Source organism: Pinus tabuliformis, chromosome Q (genome assembly GCF_031772625.1).
Source record: "Pinus tabuliformis cultivar Carrire ecotype Pingquan chromosome Q, CPIR1, whole genome shotgun sequence".
Classification (NCBI taxonomy): domain Eukaryota; kingdom Viridiplantae; phylum Streptophyta; class Pinopsida; order Pinales; family Pinaceae; genus Pinus; species Pinus tabuliformis.
The window spans coordinates 1,029,845,087-1,029,862,801 of record NC_142296.1 but is presented as its reverse complement, the minus strand read 5'-3'; the positions used below and the strand labels follow the sequence as shown (position 1 = coordinate 1,029,862,801).

General features: G+C 38.8%; 1 protein-coding gene across 1 annotated transcript in view; it reads left to right on the top strand.

The window, feature by feature from the left end:
* Positions 1–17,715, top strand: part of LOC149223001 (uncharacterized) — a 69,862-nt gene that overhangs the window by 38,855 nt on the left and 13,292 nt on the right. Inside the window, exon 2 of the mRNA XM_089383215.1 lies at positions 5,686–5,768. Within this exon, the coding sequence (XP_089239341.1) occupies positions 5,686–5,768 (83 nt within the window). The remainder of the gene's footprint in view (positions 1–5,685; positions 5,769–17,715) is intronic.

Sequence of the window (17,715 nt, the reverse complement as noted above, 5' to 3'; positions counted from 1 at the left end):
TAATAAATAAATTTAGTTAACTATTGTGGACTATTAAGTCATTTTCTAAGGATAAATAATTTAATTATTTAGGTGACTTAGAAATAATGTCAACCATTGATCTCCAAGATCTTCTAGAAGGGAGATTAGGGTTTGGGGTTTGGGCTTCTTGAAGATTATAAAGGAAGCCTAGCGAAGAGGTGAAGACACACTAGAACTCAAGAGAGCGAGTCAAGAAAGCGATTTTCTCTAGTGCGAGTGGCTCAGTGGAGCGCAAATGAGGAGAAGCACGATGAATCTAGGAGGCCAAGTTGAGGAGATTGCAGGGTCAAGTTGTTGGAGGAAGGTCAATTTGATTTGGAGACAGCCAAATTGCTGGGGGCTGAGTTTTCCTGAGGCGCATTGATAACACGCAAGGAGGGCGTAGGTCGATTTGCCATCTGATTGATTGGGTTGGTTTTCTCCAAGCCAATTTATTCTAGAGGTCGATTTCTACGTGGTTGAATTCCTTGGTCCGAATTCATCCTGTGGGGGCTGAGTTACATGTTCCAATTATTGTATTTTTCGTTGTATCTTTATGAGTCAAAAACCCAAAATTTCTAGATTAATAGATGGCAAAGTTTTGTTGTGGGTGAATTATTTTTGCAATGTTTGATTGATCTCTCTGATTTAAATATCGTTGCATATATTCATCTCTAGAAGTTGAAAATACCAATGATTTTATTTTTTGGTAATTCATTATTTATTTGGCTAAATAAATAAATTTTGGGCATAAAATAAATTGCTGTGAGAAAATAAATCGGCTGGTATTTCGTAATTTAACATTAGAGAGGCTCACACCTCCAAGGTTGCAGGGCACTTTGGTGTACGGAAGACATTGGCCATCATGTTGAGGTATGTGTATTGGCCCAATATGTAAGAACGGGTAGCTAGGTTCATAAGAGGATGCATACCAACAAGCCTAGTGACAGGAAATGGGGTCTATATCATCCCTTGTATCCATTTGGCCTCAAGAAAGCATTTCCATGGAATTTGTGGGAGGTTTACGAACAACTAGGAAGGGACATGACTATCTGTTCGTGGTAGTTGACAAGTTTAGCATGATGTGTACCTTGATGTCTTGTAAGAATACCATTAGTGGGCAAGAAGAAAACTTGTTCTTTGGATATGTTTGGGTGCACTTTGGGATACTGAGGAGCATCGTTTCAGACAATGACGCAAGATTTCTCAGTGCATTTTGGACTACATTGTGGGAAAATATGGACATGAAATTGAAGAGGTCTACAACATTCCCTCCATAGACAGATGGATAAACATAAGTAGTCAACAAGATGGCCTCCCAGAAGATCTGCTACAATACTAAATCAAGCCTCCAAAATAAACTAAACTGATAAGTTCACATGTGAATTTTGAATGAATTCACCAACCAATCTCACCGGATAACCCAAGGGTTTTCGTCTTAGGGCTGACTGAAGATGAGAACTTGATTCTCCAAAGCTCACCAAAGACAATTTCTCAAATCCAAGATGTCCCAAATGATTTGCTCTCCCTCCTTTTAAAGGCTTGATGGATCCTTCCTCCACTTTCTAGAAGCACTTTTATTATTATTTTATTTCCCGCTCTAAAAGCTTCTCCTCTTATCCTTATCTTAAGTGAATTTCTATTTTATTTTATTTTAGTCACTGTGCCTTTTTCCACAATTAAGAATTTCCCCTTTTTATTTAATTAAATGACTAATTAAAGTCCTTTTAATCTGGGAAATTGGCAAATCCGCCTCTATGGTCCCTTAGGCAACTGAAAGTCACTTTTCACCATCCCATCTTGTAGATCTCTTCGTTCTGGTTCCAATGAGCTATTACACTAAGGTGTTTCATCAAATATTCTTCCCAAAATGACACCTCAAGCGTATTTAATTAAGATATGCTCATTAATAACCTGTTTTATAGGAATTGTCGGAATGCAGTGGAACCAAGAATAAATTGTGCAGAATTGGCCTTGATGTTGAAATGCTATAAGCGATCCTTGTCGGACCCCTTAAAACTCCTCCAAAACCTTCCGAGTCCACTGCTAGTGAAATCTCACTCCCATGAGCAAGTGACATCACCAACCTTGGAAATCCATCCTAGCTGCATCATAAGGGGAACTGAAAATGGGGACATTATAGGATTTGGCACTAGATACTTAGGTAGAGTTGAAAAAATATACAGTTTTGCATAAGAGGTCCAAAACTACAAGATAGGGCCAACATGAGCTTTGGCAAATTGGGTTGAAAGGATAGTTTCTAGGAAAGGCTAAATTGTACACCTGAGAGGTGGAGAAAACATTTCCTCACCTCATTCAGTAGAAGATTTTGGGGACCAAAATCCTCCCAAAATGGGGAGGTGTGATCTGGATGGATCATTATATTGTTTTCCATCCATCTCGATGCTTTTAGAATGGAAAAAGTGGAGGAGTCAACACACAAGGGCATTTTTGTCAACAAGACCCAATTTGGCAAATTTGGGCCTGAAACCTTCTATAAGCAGTTTGAGTTGTCAAATGTTTTTTTGGGGGTAAAACTTTGCCGCTTAAGCGCAACATCTTGTTTTGCTACTCTACACACGATGACCTTTCTCACTGTCCAAGAATCACCTCAATCGGAGTCTGTATGAAAAAGTTATGCCACTCCGAAGTTGACCTTCTTGTTTTGACCATTGTAATTTGAGAGGATGTTGAGTTAGCCCCCATTAATCATGGAAAAGGGCCTACTATCCACATGATCATGATGATGAAGACTCTAGAAGAGCCAATATTTTAACTCTAGTTAAGAGTTGGAGGGGTCAAACCTAGCCACTAGTAGGCTATCAGGCTGTGTTATAAATAGGGCACTAGGAAGAAAAGGGGTTCCATTCTTTTCGAGTGCATTTTTTTCCATAGACGAGTAGAGTAGCCGAGAGGGATAGGGAGAGAGCACACAAATAGGATTTGTGCATTGTAGTAGCCCATGGGCAATAGGCCTTACTTCTTTGTACTTGCATCCATTTTCTATTCAAAAAAGATATCTGAGTGACCTCACTTTCCAAATGGGTTTCCTCTTGAAAGGGTTTCCTAGGATGTATCTTGTGTCGATTATGGTTTGTGAGTTTTTATTTCAATATTTTCTATTTTCAACATAATTATAATTTGCATCCACATACAATAAAGAATAATTGACATATTTAGAAATCTAAAGAGAAATAAACTCTCATAGTGTAGATTTCAAATTTTCTAATATATTTAGTAGATTTATTGTGACGAATTTTCTAGTCGAATAACCACAACAATTTATGGATCATTTTACTTCGATGATTTTTCTTTTCTTTCTTGCATAGCTTGGGTGACTAGCTTATTGTATGCCTTTCAAATACCCTTAAAGATGTAACATTTATTGGTCATTGGGATTGGGACATTGTAAGTTCCTTTGATTAATAGCGCATGAGATGTTTAGGAACTAGGTTATGGCTAATGAGGGGGGTAGAGCTTAGGTTAGGGTTTTTCCCACACACTTATTATTGGTCCCATCCATCTTTTGCATTTTTCATTTTCATTTAGTTGTGGCCATATATGCTTTTTTCTTTCTTTATGCTGCATTAGGCTCTTAGGGTGAATTTTCTAGGCCTTGACTCAGAGATGTGGATATAGGATGCTAATACTAATGACAGATGACAATCAACCTAAATAATGGAAATGAACGCTAGGGACAGATGGAAAATGGTAGGTGTGGGTTATCTTGGGCATGTTATATCAATCAATGCCTCTTATTCGTGCCTGTCATGAATCATGGAAAGAATGTCCTAAGGGGAGGTTGCATTGGACTGGGGGCAAAGGATAATCTCCAAGGTGAAGTGTCAAAAGAAGGGTACAATCAAGAGCGGTCAATCATCCAGCCTAACCTGTGATCCATATTAGAATGTGTTTAACTTTTAACACCAGATCTAATTTATTTTTCTCATAGTTATTTATACCCAAAAAATAATATTTACCCAAGTTAAAATCTGAAATTGTGAAAATAAATACACTGGTGTTCTCAACTTTTAAATAGTAAGTTTTTAGCAGAAAAGTAAATAGGAAATCACCAAAAGACAAATGAAATTTAGCCCAATAAATCTCCCTTGACTTTATATTGGAATTTGAAAAATTTGGGGCCTAGAACCACGGAGAAATTACATAGAAAAAACAAAAATATTAGAACCTGGAACAGGCCCTAGGATTGTAGGCCTAAGGAAGAATTTGACTTCAGAAATCGGATGCTGGAAGATGAGACGACTTGGGAAAATCTCAGTCTCCACCTGTACTAAATTTGACCTCCCTGTACAGTTGCTCTCTGGAAGAATTTCCTCCCCCCTTTATTGCAGTTTCAGCCTCTCCTTTCCTTGACATGGCCTGCTGGAATTCTCAACCTCCTTTCTTAGTTTTGGCCTACACAAATTTCGGCCCCTCGTTCTCCTTCAAGTCTCGGACCCCTTCAAGAATCTCGACTTTCTCTGAAATTTTCCTACTAAAACTTTGCTACACACTTTTCCTCTTTCTACTCAGTCACTCAAGCCTCTCACTAATGAGAAAATCGCTTCTTCAACAAAATAATGTGTCTTCATCCTCCGCCTTAGGTTCTCTTTATAATTTCAAATTGAGCAAAATCCCTAATCCACAATCTCCAAAGTGATAGACAGCTAGGATTAAATCCTAATCCACTTAGATCAATCGCTGAGATTAGATGCAAGTCACTTAAATAATTAAATACTTATCCCTAGAATTATTTTCAATTAGCCAACATTAATTAATTAATGTGCTTTTCCTATTTTAGGCTTAATAAATAAATCATATTAGTTGCTCTTCTTGAACAACCACCTAAAGAGGACTTCATCTCTTGCATGCTAGACACAAGCCTATGCAGAAGACCTTGTGAAGCTACAAAATCAACATAATGCCCTTAACATTATATGAAAGCACATGATTACAGAAATGGTTAGTGTACCTTTTCATAGACGACCCACTTTCCTTCAAGAAGTATGCTATATGGGAGAGCTCTGAAGTAAAGCTATATGTGGATCATCATAGAGCTGCTGGCTAGTTGGTTGATCAAAAAGAAGAAAAAATTTCTCCAAGGGGTTACCCACTTTTCGTGGGTAACAAGCATCAAATTACTATAATGTGAAAATTGTTTTGAGAACATTTTTATCACTCTCTCTCTTTTTTTTTTCTCTTTTATTTATTTTATATTTGCTAGGCTTTTATAGTCTCTAAAGCAAGCTTTCCACTATCTAGAAATTAGTGTGTTTTACATTTCCACAACTTGAAAATTTGAAAACTAAACATCCCTATTTTTATAAAATTAGTGTGAAAAAGAATTACGAGCAATCATCCCACCTTTGCATAATTCTTTTATTCATTTCAGTCAAGATTACCACTTTGCATTACTAGTTCCTTGTTTTTTTTTGGTTCTATCCATGGAGAATGTCCTTGAGAAAACTGTCCAGGCACTTCCTCACATTTTGTGAATGGCATCTTGAGTAAATGCCACCAGAGTACAACATTCACTGTTAACCCCAAAGGACTGTACTGGAGTTGAGTCTGACCTCTCGGTGATCTCTGCCCTTAAACTGGTTGAGCTAACCTGCTGGTTTCTTTTGCTTAAGAATATTTTTGCATATGGGGTTAAACATTAATGGATTTTGTTTGTGGATTCAGATATCTACTGGAAGAATGAACACCGCTTGATGTGTACATCTGAACTCTGTACTTCTGTTGAAAGGGATCGGTATGAAAGATCGGTGAGTTTTACTTTGCAATCTGTTCAATAGTTACAGTATTTTTAACTATTGTTATTTTGATTTTTGGTATTTTCATGCTAGTTGTGTTTTTTTACTAAGGATACAGATATTAGTACTGGGATATGGATATGCATACAACAATTTTTAATGAATTTTGGATATGATACAACTTGATATGACATATGTAAAGCACATAAGCAGATATAATATCTATATGTATATAAAATAATTGTGGAAATCGTGATGCAAATTCTAAATTAGATTACATGGAGAGATTGAGTTTGTTGTGAACATAACACTACATATTGTGCACAAATTGATTCTGATCCAGACTTCATTCAATTTTATGCCATTTTGAGTATTCATACTTGCAAAATTACTGTCCAAACAATGTTTAAATAATATATAGAGAAGTAATATATCTAACTTGATATCTTACCAGTGCCTTTATACGGTTTATATAATTTGGAATATTGTTACTTGAAAGGTGTAAAATCACTACCGAAACAATGATGAAGTAGACAGACAATAGTCTATAGAGTTTTCCCTAACATCATAATACTGATCAAATGCATTTTAGGTGGTAATAAGCAAATGCAGATTGATAGATTTCTTAAAAAATGAGGCCATTAACTGACATGCATATGCATGATAAAATGTCTAGCATGAAACAAGCTCCAGTTGATTGGTGGCTATATGGCATAAATCCAATGGAATATGTTCATCTGTCTAACTTTTTTTCTATGCTAGATAAAGAGAATTTAAGCTATTAACAAAACTCAGTAACAAGTACAAAATGCCACGACTATTTCTAAAATTTATCCAAAAAAGATCCAAAAAATTATTTTCTTCAATATCATGTATGCCAATACAGTTATATTCTTTGTATCTTCTCCTTTTCGTATTTAGGAAGGCATCCTTGTATTTTGTTTGGGAGATGAAAAATGGCAGGTCTTGAAGAGAAGATGGGGTGGGCTTGGGTCCTTGATATGGTGATGTGGAACCGCTTGAGCTTTTGAACCACACCTTGTTGTTAGTTTACCCCTACCTCTAGGGGCCTCCATGGCTACTGCAAAGCTATTGGAAAAAGTACATGGGACTAGAATCATGGTCTTTGGTGTGAAACTCCTTGCTCTCCAATGTTAGTCCCAAGCTCGTTAGGTAAAAAATAGTAGGCCTTGAAGAAAACGCCATATGGGTTTGGAACCATAATTTAGTGACTTGGTCCCTATTACCCACCATTTTGTTGGTGATATCCTTAGGAGAAATTTTTTCTCTATGATGGTCCTCAGCCAACAGCCAACAACCCCTTGCAGCTGCCATCTAGCTCATTGTGCCATTTCTCCACCACCTGAGCCAGCCATGTCGTCCCTCACCCATCTGTCATGATCGTATGTTTGAAGGTGTGCCTCCCAAACCTAAAGGTATGCCTTGTGATTTGATGATTGAATATTTTAGTTTACTTAGCATGGAAACTCTTGTGCATGGATTAATGGAGGGATTTGGCGGAAAGAGTGAACTAGGTATGTGCTCTTGTCCCCTAGGTCTCTTTTGGATGTTAACCTTGGACCCTAGTCTCGTGGGATCTCTTTTACTGACCTTTGGGTTTTAGGGATGGTACTACATGGGAAACCTCGATTCTGGTTGTGTGGTCCCACTCCCTGATCCACATATATCACCCCCTTCCGCTCATTGTAATCCCATTCATCACTCCCCCCATTTGGGTCCACAAAGGGTCAACCACCCCCTCCCCTTTGCCCACACTGTGGGTCGGGCCTAGAATGATGCTTGAAGGTTGATGCAAAAGAAAAGAAAAGAAAAAGCATAATTGGACACATTCAACAAGAAATTGTACCACAAAATGCAAAAGATGGACAAGACAAACACATTTAGCACGTAGGCAAAAGCCAATACATGAGCTCTACCATCTTCCAAGGCCATCACCCTGGTTCCTATAGGCCCTAGATGAGCCTCCTCCATCATTAAGGAATCCACGATTGTCCCAAACCCTTGGTGGGCAATGAACTGCCCCACCTTAAAAGGGGTATCCACTGCTATACTTTACACATCATGCTCTCATTCCCTTGAGCCCCAAGCAGTTAACCAAAGAAAAATCATAAAAGGCAAAAGGCATATGAAGAAGGGTGGAAAAATCAAGGTCGGGGTAACTCATGTACCACAATTGCTCCCTCCTACACATCATTTACCCAAGTATGGGCTTCCCTTTCATTAGCTACCCTTGTACCATGGCATGTGACCCAGGTTTTCCCCTTCATCCCCTACTCTGTTCCATCACTTTATCACATGCCACCACCATTTGAAGGATGTACCATGGACATACCACCCCCTTTAGAAGCAGAAACCACCTAATAGGGTGCTTGGTTAACCCCCCTTTGAGCTTGGAGACATTTGCACATGCCAAAGCCCACTATGGAAGGGCATGCCATTATGAAGTGCCCACCTGTTTTCCATGGTTTGTAAACTCTTTTACTTGATTTTTTTAATGACTTGGTGTACTGGAGGGCAAGGGCACGCATTGGAGTTTATGCAGGATTACAGATGGTCTCCATTTTGGGTTTGGTCTCCCTATACGGGGTCCTAACCCTCTAGAGGGCTACATTGGCACATGTAGGGTGTGTGTAGAGAGCCATGGGCCTCCACAACAACAGACAACATTCCATGGATCCCCAGAGTCATTTAGAGATTGCTTGTGGTTCACCTATTGGACAAAGAAGCATCTGGTTCACCATGCCTAGCCGACTCCACAGTTGCACCATACACTTGGCAGATGGTCCAGGATCTATATGATGATGTGGCATCACTTATATCATCATCCTAGCCCTTGCAGATGGTCTACAGGCATCTTCGATTTGTTTGGAGACCCATGAGGACATTTGTGTGCCCCCACATCCATTTGGGAGCACCACAGGTTTATTACTTGGAGAACAAGGGGCCAACCCCTTGTCCACTATTTTTGGAGTCCTATTTCACATTATGGCACCTATGGACTTCATTAGGCCTCCTCTAAGGCCCAACGACACATGTTATTGATCATTTGACCCTCTTGAGAGGCTTACTCCTTTGTTATTGAGCTAGTTTGGTGGGCTTGTCACCAAAAGTACTTGTTATTTTGCACATTATTTTATTCTAGGGGCTAAATTAGGCCAAAATAAGCTAAATCGAATTCATTAGACATTGTATAAATAGATGATGAGTTGATTCATTCTCTCATCATCACTTGGATTGATCATTCTCTCTTAAGAGCTTTTCGCTATTCTTTTCAAAAGATGAAATTGGATGGATGAAAGGGTATAAATTTGTCTTTTATTAGTGTTGCATCATGTTATGGGCGATGTTTGAATAAGTGAATGTTCTGAGAGATATTTCATTGAAAGTTATCTTGAAGCAATTGTCCCATGCCCTAATTGCCATGGGAAATTGTTGTAAAGGCCTCCTTGATGAATTGAAACCATCCCAAACATTGGAATCATCTTGACTCCATTTCTCCCAAAGGATTAGGCATTGGTCCTCCATAGGTGATCACCCTAAAACATATTTTTCTCACCTTTCTAGGTCTAGCCTACATAGGTCACCTAGGGCATCAATTATCTCACAATCTAGCCATCCAAACACTTCGATTCTTGGTCCACAACCGTGCTGGTGTTTTCTCTAGAGGCCCGCCAAATTAGAAGCAAATCTGACGGTGGGATCTCGAGATAATGCATGCGCTAGCTCAAGGACTGTTTCCTGCCCTAGGTTTCCCTTGGCTAGTAACCTCATTTGGATCATTGCATTCTAGTCCAAGAAGATTTGTCCATTGTTCCTCTTGTCTTCCACAACTAGTCAAGCCCCTCCTTGAGTGACCAATCCCTCTTACTTGACCTAAGTTTGTGTCCACTTGGTCCCATGTGGTCCCGTAACTTTTCAAAGATAATTTCACAAAGACCATTTGGAAACCAAGTCTTCACAAGGGTTTTAGCACTAGGTCCCTCCTTAAGAGGTCTCATTCCCAAAACCTAGCCCCTAAGACCCTCTTAGCCCTTCTTAGAGAGCCTTTCATCTTGCCTCTTGGGCAAGCAAGCCATATATTGAGCCTTTCATATGCCTCTTTAGGACTCACCCTTTCCCTTTTTATTGACCCATTTATCTAGGTGATTCCTTTCATACCGGGTCAACTCCCATTGGTGAAAGTCCGTAAAGAGTAGGGAGCTTTGGCTGAGGTGACAGTGGGCTATTGCATCATTGTTTCCCTTTGACGTAGCAGTTGCCCCACTAGGATCCCCTTCTAGGACCCCTGCTAGTTTGAGCGGTAACAGTCCCAGCTAGGATTTGGAACCATACATTGCCATAAGTTCAAACTCCATCTCTTCTTGCCCCCATGGCTACTTCAAAGTTACAAGAAAAATCCCATCATAGGAAAACCTTGATCCATGGTGTTGAGTTCCTCAGTTTCCACCATTAATTCTAGGCATGTCATATAACAACCAAAGAAAAAGGCCTATCAAGGATAATTGAGAAAAAGGGAACAAGGCCTTCAAATAAACACTAGAAAAAGTGTTGACAAATGAAATTTTATGGCTGAAAATTATGCATAAACAACAAATAGGGATGACATCAACCCTAAAGTAGGTTTAACCATGCAACAATGCTAAATTTTGCTTTTGAATTATTTATTGATGCAATTCCTAATTTATGAACCATAAACATCCAACACAAATTCACCCTTATGTAATTTTCTGCCATAAAAGCTTAGCCGCTAACCCTAGACATCTTGGAAAAAGGCAAAGAAGAAGGTATTTAACTAAGTAGAGAGCGATCACACAACTTTGAATAAAGCCTTATCCAAAATGGGCTTAATGGAGTCTTCTAGGGCTAAATATCAGGGCATCCAATTTTAAAGCCATAACTCTCTTCCTTGTGGGGGGAGAAATTAAATCTAAAGAATGCATAATTAGAGTTTCCTTATAGGCTTCAAAGAGAACTATTTTGCATGCTATAAGGGAGAAAGATTTCAACATAGATTTAGCATTTAGTCATGGCATAAAATAGAAACCCTACTTCACACATACAATATGCAAAATATAGAAGATAAAGCATGAAACTTACAAAATTCTCCAAAGAAGCACCTCTTTCAATTTCATAAAAGCATCTCCATGCAAAAATATCTCCCAAAGAATTCACACCACGAAAAAGATCACATCTTTGGACTAAGTAGCAAAAAAGACTAATTGACACTCTTGCACAAGAGAAGAGTGATAAATGTGATGATGAAAATGAAATAAGGGGATCCTCTATTTATATGAGGCTTGCAACCCTTATTTTTACAAATTTACAAGTAAAATCCCTAATACAAGTTTGTTTGAGTGTTCAACAAGTGAGAGGTTACAAGCCAACCTCATAATAGCTCAAAAGCATGACAAATAATGCCAAAATAACCCACACATGTGGGAGAGATACCTCCTCCACTATGATGTCGTCCACTTAAGGAGCTCAAAATGCCACAAGCAAGTGACAAATAGGTCATCAATGCTCCATACTCGAAGAAATAGCTCAAAGTCTATGGATGTGATTCCAAAGTGCTTCCAAATCCATGACATCATCACCCATGTGCCCAAAGTCAAGCTTCCAAGGGCAAAATGGGTGATGTGGCACCACTATGCTCAAGCATTGGGGTCAATTAGTGATATGCAAGCCCTCCCCTATCATCTCAAGGATAAGCATCATCATTCGGGCTTTGGAACAAGCGATGCCCATCAAACAATGTCAATGCTAACCTGGGGACGCTTTGGATCCATCTGGGCACATCATCAATAATTCCAACACCAAGCCTTAGTGGCTCAATGTTTCAGCATCTGGGGGTACTCTAAAGTGTCAAGTACCGTGTGGAACCATATCAAAGTCCAATGCTTTGCTTTGGAGTGGCAATGCTGCATCAACAAGGGCATATTTGCTTCCTTGAATGGGTAAAGCAACCTTTGTGTTGCAAGGGATGAAAATCATCTCTGAAGAGGTCTATGGTGCTGTGATAACACCAATTGATAAAACCCTCTCGAGATCAAGTGAAATCAACAATCATTGGGGACAATAACCATAAATGCGTCATAGTGGACCATACCTAATGTTAGGGGCACAAGAATACTTCACACAAATGCCAACTTCAAATGTTTAACTAGATCAAGTCCCATAAAAATGTTACCTCTTTATATTAGGATAGTTAGGTCAATAACCCTATTAGGTGTTTCTAGTCCCCAAGGTAAAAATATGTGTCCCAAATTAGCCCATTAATCGATAATTGTGTGTGGAAGATGGTGGATGTGGAGTGGGAATGACTTTGGGGTAAGATGTTATAGCTAGGTGACTAGCTAATGGAGGTCCAACATCCTTGAGTGTATAGATGTAAGGAGGGAGTAACTGTAGAGGCATGAGTTACCCCTTTCTTTGGCCTGCTTTTTCCACCCCATTGGTGCGTCTTTTACTTCTTTATGATTTGCCTTTATTCGGGTGCATAACTTAGGAGCCCAAGCTTGCTTTTGATGTTTTCTATTACCCCTAAGGATGAGTTGGTTTATCGCTCATCAATGTTGGGACAATACAAGAGTTGCTTTTATGGATGAAGCATCATGTGCTCGAGGAATTGGGTGATGGCTATTGAGGGGGGTAGAGCTCACGTTAGGCTTTTTCCCACACTCTAAACAAATGTTCCAATCATCTTTTGCATTTTATCTTTTTCTTTCATTGTGGCTTTCTTATGCTTTCATCTTTCTTTTAGTTGTGTCAACCTCCAAGGCTAAGTCTATTGAACCTAGACTCAAGGATGAGGATGAAAGGTGCCAGTCCTTCCTTCAAGAAAGAATGCCAGATGGGAGAGATAAATATGACTAGAGTAGGAAGTGGAGGATCTTGGCATCATGTTATGTGTTGATCATATTCCACTGCTGGCTAGTTGGTTGTCCAAGGAGGAGAATAGTTTTCTCCTATGGGTTACCCATTTTTTTATAACATTTGGCTCTAACTTGGGGACATGTGCTTACCATAGAGCGCATGATCCGTGTGCTCGAATGAGGAGTGCATGAGAACTCTAGCGATCCCTTGGGCTCGTAGATTTGTTATGTATATACTCCTAACAACTTGTTTATAACAATTGAGCAGGGTGCTGATTGTCACCCTTGCGATATGGTAAAATAAGTCTAAAATAAAAATGTTAGCTAAGACAATGCATGATATCTAACTATTATGCATGCCCATCAAGATTAATAACATCAAAAGAAGGATGCACACACTAGAATGCAAGACACACAAATGTATTGCAACTATCTATTTATGAATGCATTAGGTTCAACTAAAAAAGGTGAGCTGCTTGCCCTCAAAGGTGATGACAAGGGCTCCCCACCAAGGTTGGCTATGTAAAAGTAACCCACTCCTACTTTATAGGACCTTATAAGAATAAAGGTCTTTGTCCACAAGTACTAGATCTCTAACTTGGAAATCTTTTCACTGTTTCTGGACCCATTGTTTCTTTTTATTGTTTTGATATCTTTGTCTTTTAGTTTTGGAGGAAGGTATGAAGCTTACTTGACATACATCTCCTACTTTCTCAACTACCATTGGTCTTTTGAGGATCTTAGGCTCAAAGTGCTTCCAATTCACTTGTAGGTTTAAAGGATTTGGGTCATATTTTATCTTACCACTATGGCTGGGGAAAAGTAAAGGGTCAATATCTTTAACATGCTTAGCTACGGTGGTTCTCGGTATAGAATGAATGGTTTTGCTTTTTTTGTAGGTATTGTTGCATAGGACAAGCCCATATGCAAATGCCCACCAATAGATGCTGACCATTTTCTTGAAAGGAGCGTGCCTTAGGCATCAGGGACATATATGACCACTATGTCCATTAAAACAGAAATATCTTTGTTAGCAACCAAAGAATTTTAAACATCCTTAATTAAACCATGCACAAGTGTGGACATTGAGTCAAAGTGACACACATTCTTGTAAGGCCTAGTAATTTGCATCTCCAACCGATATATGACTTTCAAAGGCATAACATTGATAGAGGCTCCAAAATAAATCTTATTGTTGTGCAATATAAAAATATTGATCACTAGGGATAACAAGAAAGGTGCATGTCCTCCATTCCTACAATCATAGTACACATTGCAATACAATAGGAGGTTCTTTAGAGTCTTTATCTAGATTGAGCATATTCTTGACTTGACCTCTTTGGGGTTCAAGTTTGGTAATCTCCAATAGTGGCACAAGCACATTTACCTTGGAAAGAACACTTCCAAAGTCCACTTCTGATGATATCTTTTTTTGGCATTGGAAGGGTTAGCCTTGGGATGACTCTTACTAGGAGGCAAGGTGCTTTGATACTTTTTTGGAGAGCAACACTACTACCTGCTTTAGGGTGGCTTGGCTCATTATGCTATTGCTTATTAGTATAATGCAATCCTTTGACCTACACACGACTTCAACAACATTAATAGGCTCATCATGTTCCTTACTAGGTTCTTCAATTGACTCGTCAAACTGTTGAGAAAGGGATGAGGATTCACCAAGCAATGTAATAAAATGAGCAGGGTCATTGATTAAATCTAAATTCTCTAGATTATCTTCCTCCCCAACTTGATTATAGGGGCAATCCTTTTCACTATGTGATTCATTACAAGTTTGACACCGGGGAAATCCCTCTTGATTAACCATGTTTGTAGGACCAAGGGTATTAGGCACATTTTGTTGGGAAGGATTCTTGCCACTATTGGGATTTCTCTTAGGATTTCTATCACTATTGAATTGAAGCTTGGGAGGATAGTTTTGATGGGACCCTCTTTCCCTATCTAAGATTGTTAGCTTGTTCATCATGGCCATTTGACCTTGCATTAGCTCATTAGTAATCTTATCAAATTTTTGTGCAAAGGGTTGCAATGTGGGATCAACTTGGGAACTTGGCTTAGAATTGAGCTCCACTTTGGCTCTAAGGTATGCAAGCAAATCAACTTTGGATGAGGTTAGGTTGTGTTTTATGGTTATATCAAAATCTTTGGCTTGCTCAAGGGTTTGAGGGTCTTTATCTTTAAGTGCATAGGATATATGTCTAGGAAAAGCATCCATGTATAGGGCAAGGATAGTCTGCCGAGTAGATTTTTATAGGTTAGGCACTTCGTTGAGAAATTTATCAAACCTCTGAGTGAAATACATGACACTTCTATTATTGGTTCTCTTGGCTTCCTAGAACCTAGCCAAGAGTTGCATGCCTTCCTTTATGATGGCCCAGCTCTTATTAGATGCCTCATGGAGATGGTCCTAGCTCTTAAGTGTTCCTGTGGGCAAGTCTAGGTACCAATAAGGACAAGGAAAACAACATCATGACTACATACTCTTCTTCAATTAGTCTTCCACCAACACACGAGTAAAACTCATCCATATGTTTCTCCATTGAAATTGTATCAGTTCCATTGAACTTGGGCAACCACTTTTCATATTTCTCATGCAACTTGCGAGGAGCTTTCTTAAAGCCATGACTTGGGCATTAGAGTTTTGGTGAGAGGACTACCAAAGAGGCTCCTAACTACACCGGAAGGGGGAAATATGGGGGAAGATGAATAGGTAGCAATGTTACTAGTAGTTCTCTTCTTTATAGGAGGAATGGGTTCTTTTGACCTACTATGAAAGGATAGGGAGCGAGAACTAGTTATGGGAGTCGCCAGACGAGATATTCTAACATAAGCTTTGGGATATTCTCATAAAAATTATTGAAGCATAGACTCTAGATTTTGAGGAGGTGGACTCAACTTCTCCACAACATCGACGCAAACAATGTTGACGCAAAAATGTAGTGTGATGCAGGAGCATTTCTTCAAGTCAATAGGACCTAGGAGGCATTGTCACATTTATTAAAGGGAGTGGGTTCCCTTAATTTAATTTAAGTCAAATTTATGTAATTAAAAGATAGTGATTTGATTTTCTAGTCCAAAAAGAGAATTATTTAGGAATTGAGTAAGAATTTCCTCATTGACTAATGCACTATTTGGAGAAATTTGTTGAAGGAGTTAGATATTTTAGGATATACTTGATATTTTCCTTGTATGGGAGATTAGTTCCACCTTTAGTGGATCTCAACATACATCATTGGATCTCAACTGACATGATTGTTGTACATAATCAATCTATGTAGAAGTAGATAGATGGTATAGAGAAGAAGATATGAGACAACCAAGGGAGGCTGAGGGACTAAGAGAGGTTCGAAAGGAAGTGTGGAAAAGGGCCAACTATTATGTAAATCAATCCACATCGTACATACCTTATGCTAATGGGAATTATGTGAAATTATCCTTCATTTTTGTATCTCTGACTGTTGCGTTTGGAATCGATATATTTATGTTGAATATGTGAAATAATGACCATGAATGTGCAGATTCTCTTTCAAGCCGAATAGTGGGAATAAGGTTGCAGGTAATCAACCATCGGGTTTTGTTCCTTACTAGAGTTGATTGATTCGATATTAGCTTTGAAGTGGCTAACCTTGTTATCAGTCCTGAGGGGTCTTGCATTCTCAGTCAAGAATCAAGAGTTTGAATCTTCATTGGGACATTGGGACATTGGAGATCACTCAAAGATAGTGAACTACAGTGATAACAAAGGCGCAAAAGGAGACACCAACAACATGGTTTCAATAGAGAGATTTAGAAGATAATTTTTGGAGAAATTCTCCACAGAGATTCTAACATTCCAGTGAGCGGAAGGGAGGTCGAATTATTCTGCGGAGAGGCCGTACTAGGTAGTGTGAATTAACCAGTGCGCAGAGCTGGGCAACAGATTGATTTCTAGTTGCTAGAGACAAGCGCTGGAGGAAGTGCGAGTTTCTTAGTAGATTTGCAGGAGGTAGAGATTATTGTTGGAGCTGATTTCCAGAGGCACTGCGAGTTACAGATCAATGTTATTAGAACTGAACTGATGACCGAACCAAAAAACCAAGTGGACTGGAAACCGGTCGAAACCAGACTGGAAACGGGGAAAAACCAGAGAAAAATTTGTGTTACCAAAAGCACATAAAATATTCATTAAAGAAAAAACATATATATTCATGTGCATCCATATGAATCCAAACCATTTATACACAAATATGCAAAAGTTCTCATTTATATAGCAAGTAATAGTGCATATAACCATAATAACACGTAGTGCAAAACATTGCTGAACCAAAAAACATCAAGAAGCAGGCTCTAAAAGGCCTTAATTATCCAAAATAACATGTAGTATGATACTACAAACAATACTATAACTACAACCTACAACTACTAATTGTCAATGTCATCATCAGAGTCATCAGCCTGAACATCCTCCTCATCTTCATTTGAAGAATGAGTAGCATCCAAGTGTGCAATGGGATTACGACTTGATTCCCATAGCCTAGAAGCTGCTACTGGTGTTTCTAATATATTTTCCTCTACAACTTGTGGAGGTAGGTCCAAGTCCAACCAAGAAAGGTCTTCATTGTCAAATGCTGGTGCTTGACTCTCCACAACCAATTCTAATATTGGATCACAAAATTAAAAAGAAAATTCTCTTCGAACAACTCCAAAAACCACTCAACAAAACCCAAAGATCTCTGGAAAAAAATATCCTTGAAGCAGCTTGAAAATCTCCTTTATTAATCAGCGCAACAACTCTCCAAGACTCCAATAAGCTCTTCAAATTTGCAAAAAATCTCCCTCAGAACAACTCTGCAAAAAACTCTTTGAATTCTCTTCACCGAACTCGGCTCAAGAATTTGAAGAGACTTGAATGAATAGTGTGAGTGAAATTGAGGGGGGTGGGTGTGTTTAAATAAGTTTAGGGGGGCTAGGATAAAATTAGAAATTATGGAAATTTAAAAAAAATAAAAAAAATAAAGAAAAGTTTTTTTGTCGCCTAGGCCGCATGACTGCAGGTTGTACAAACTTGCTTG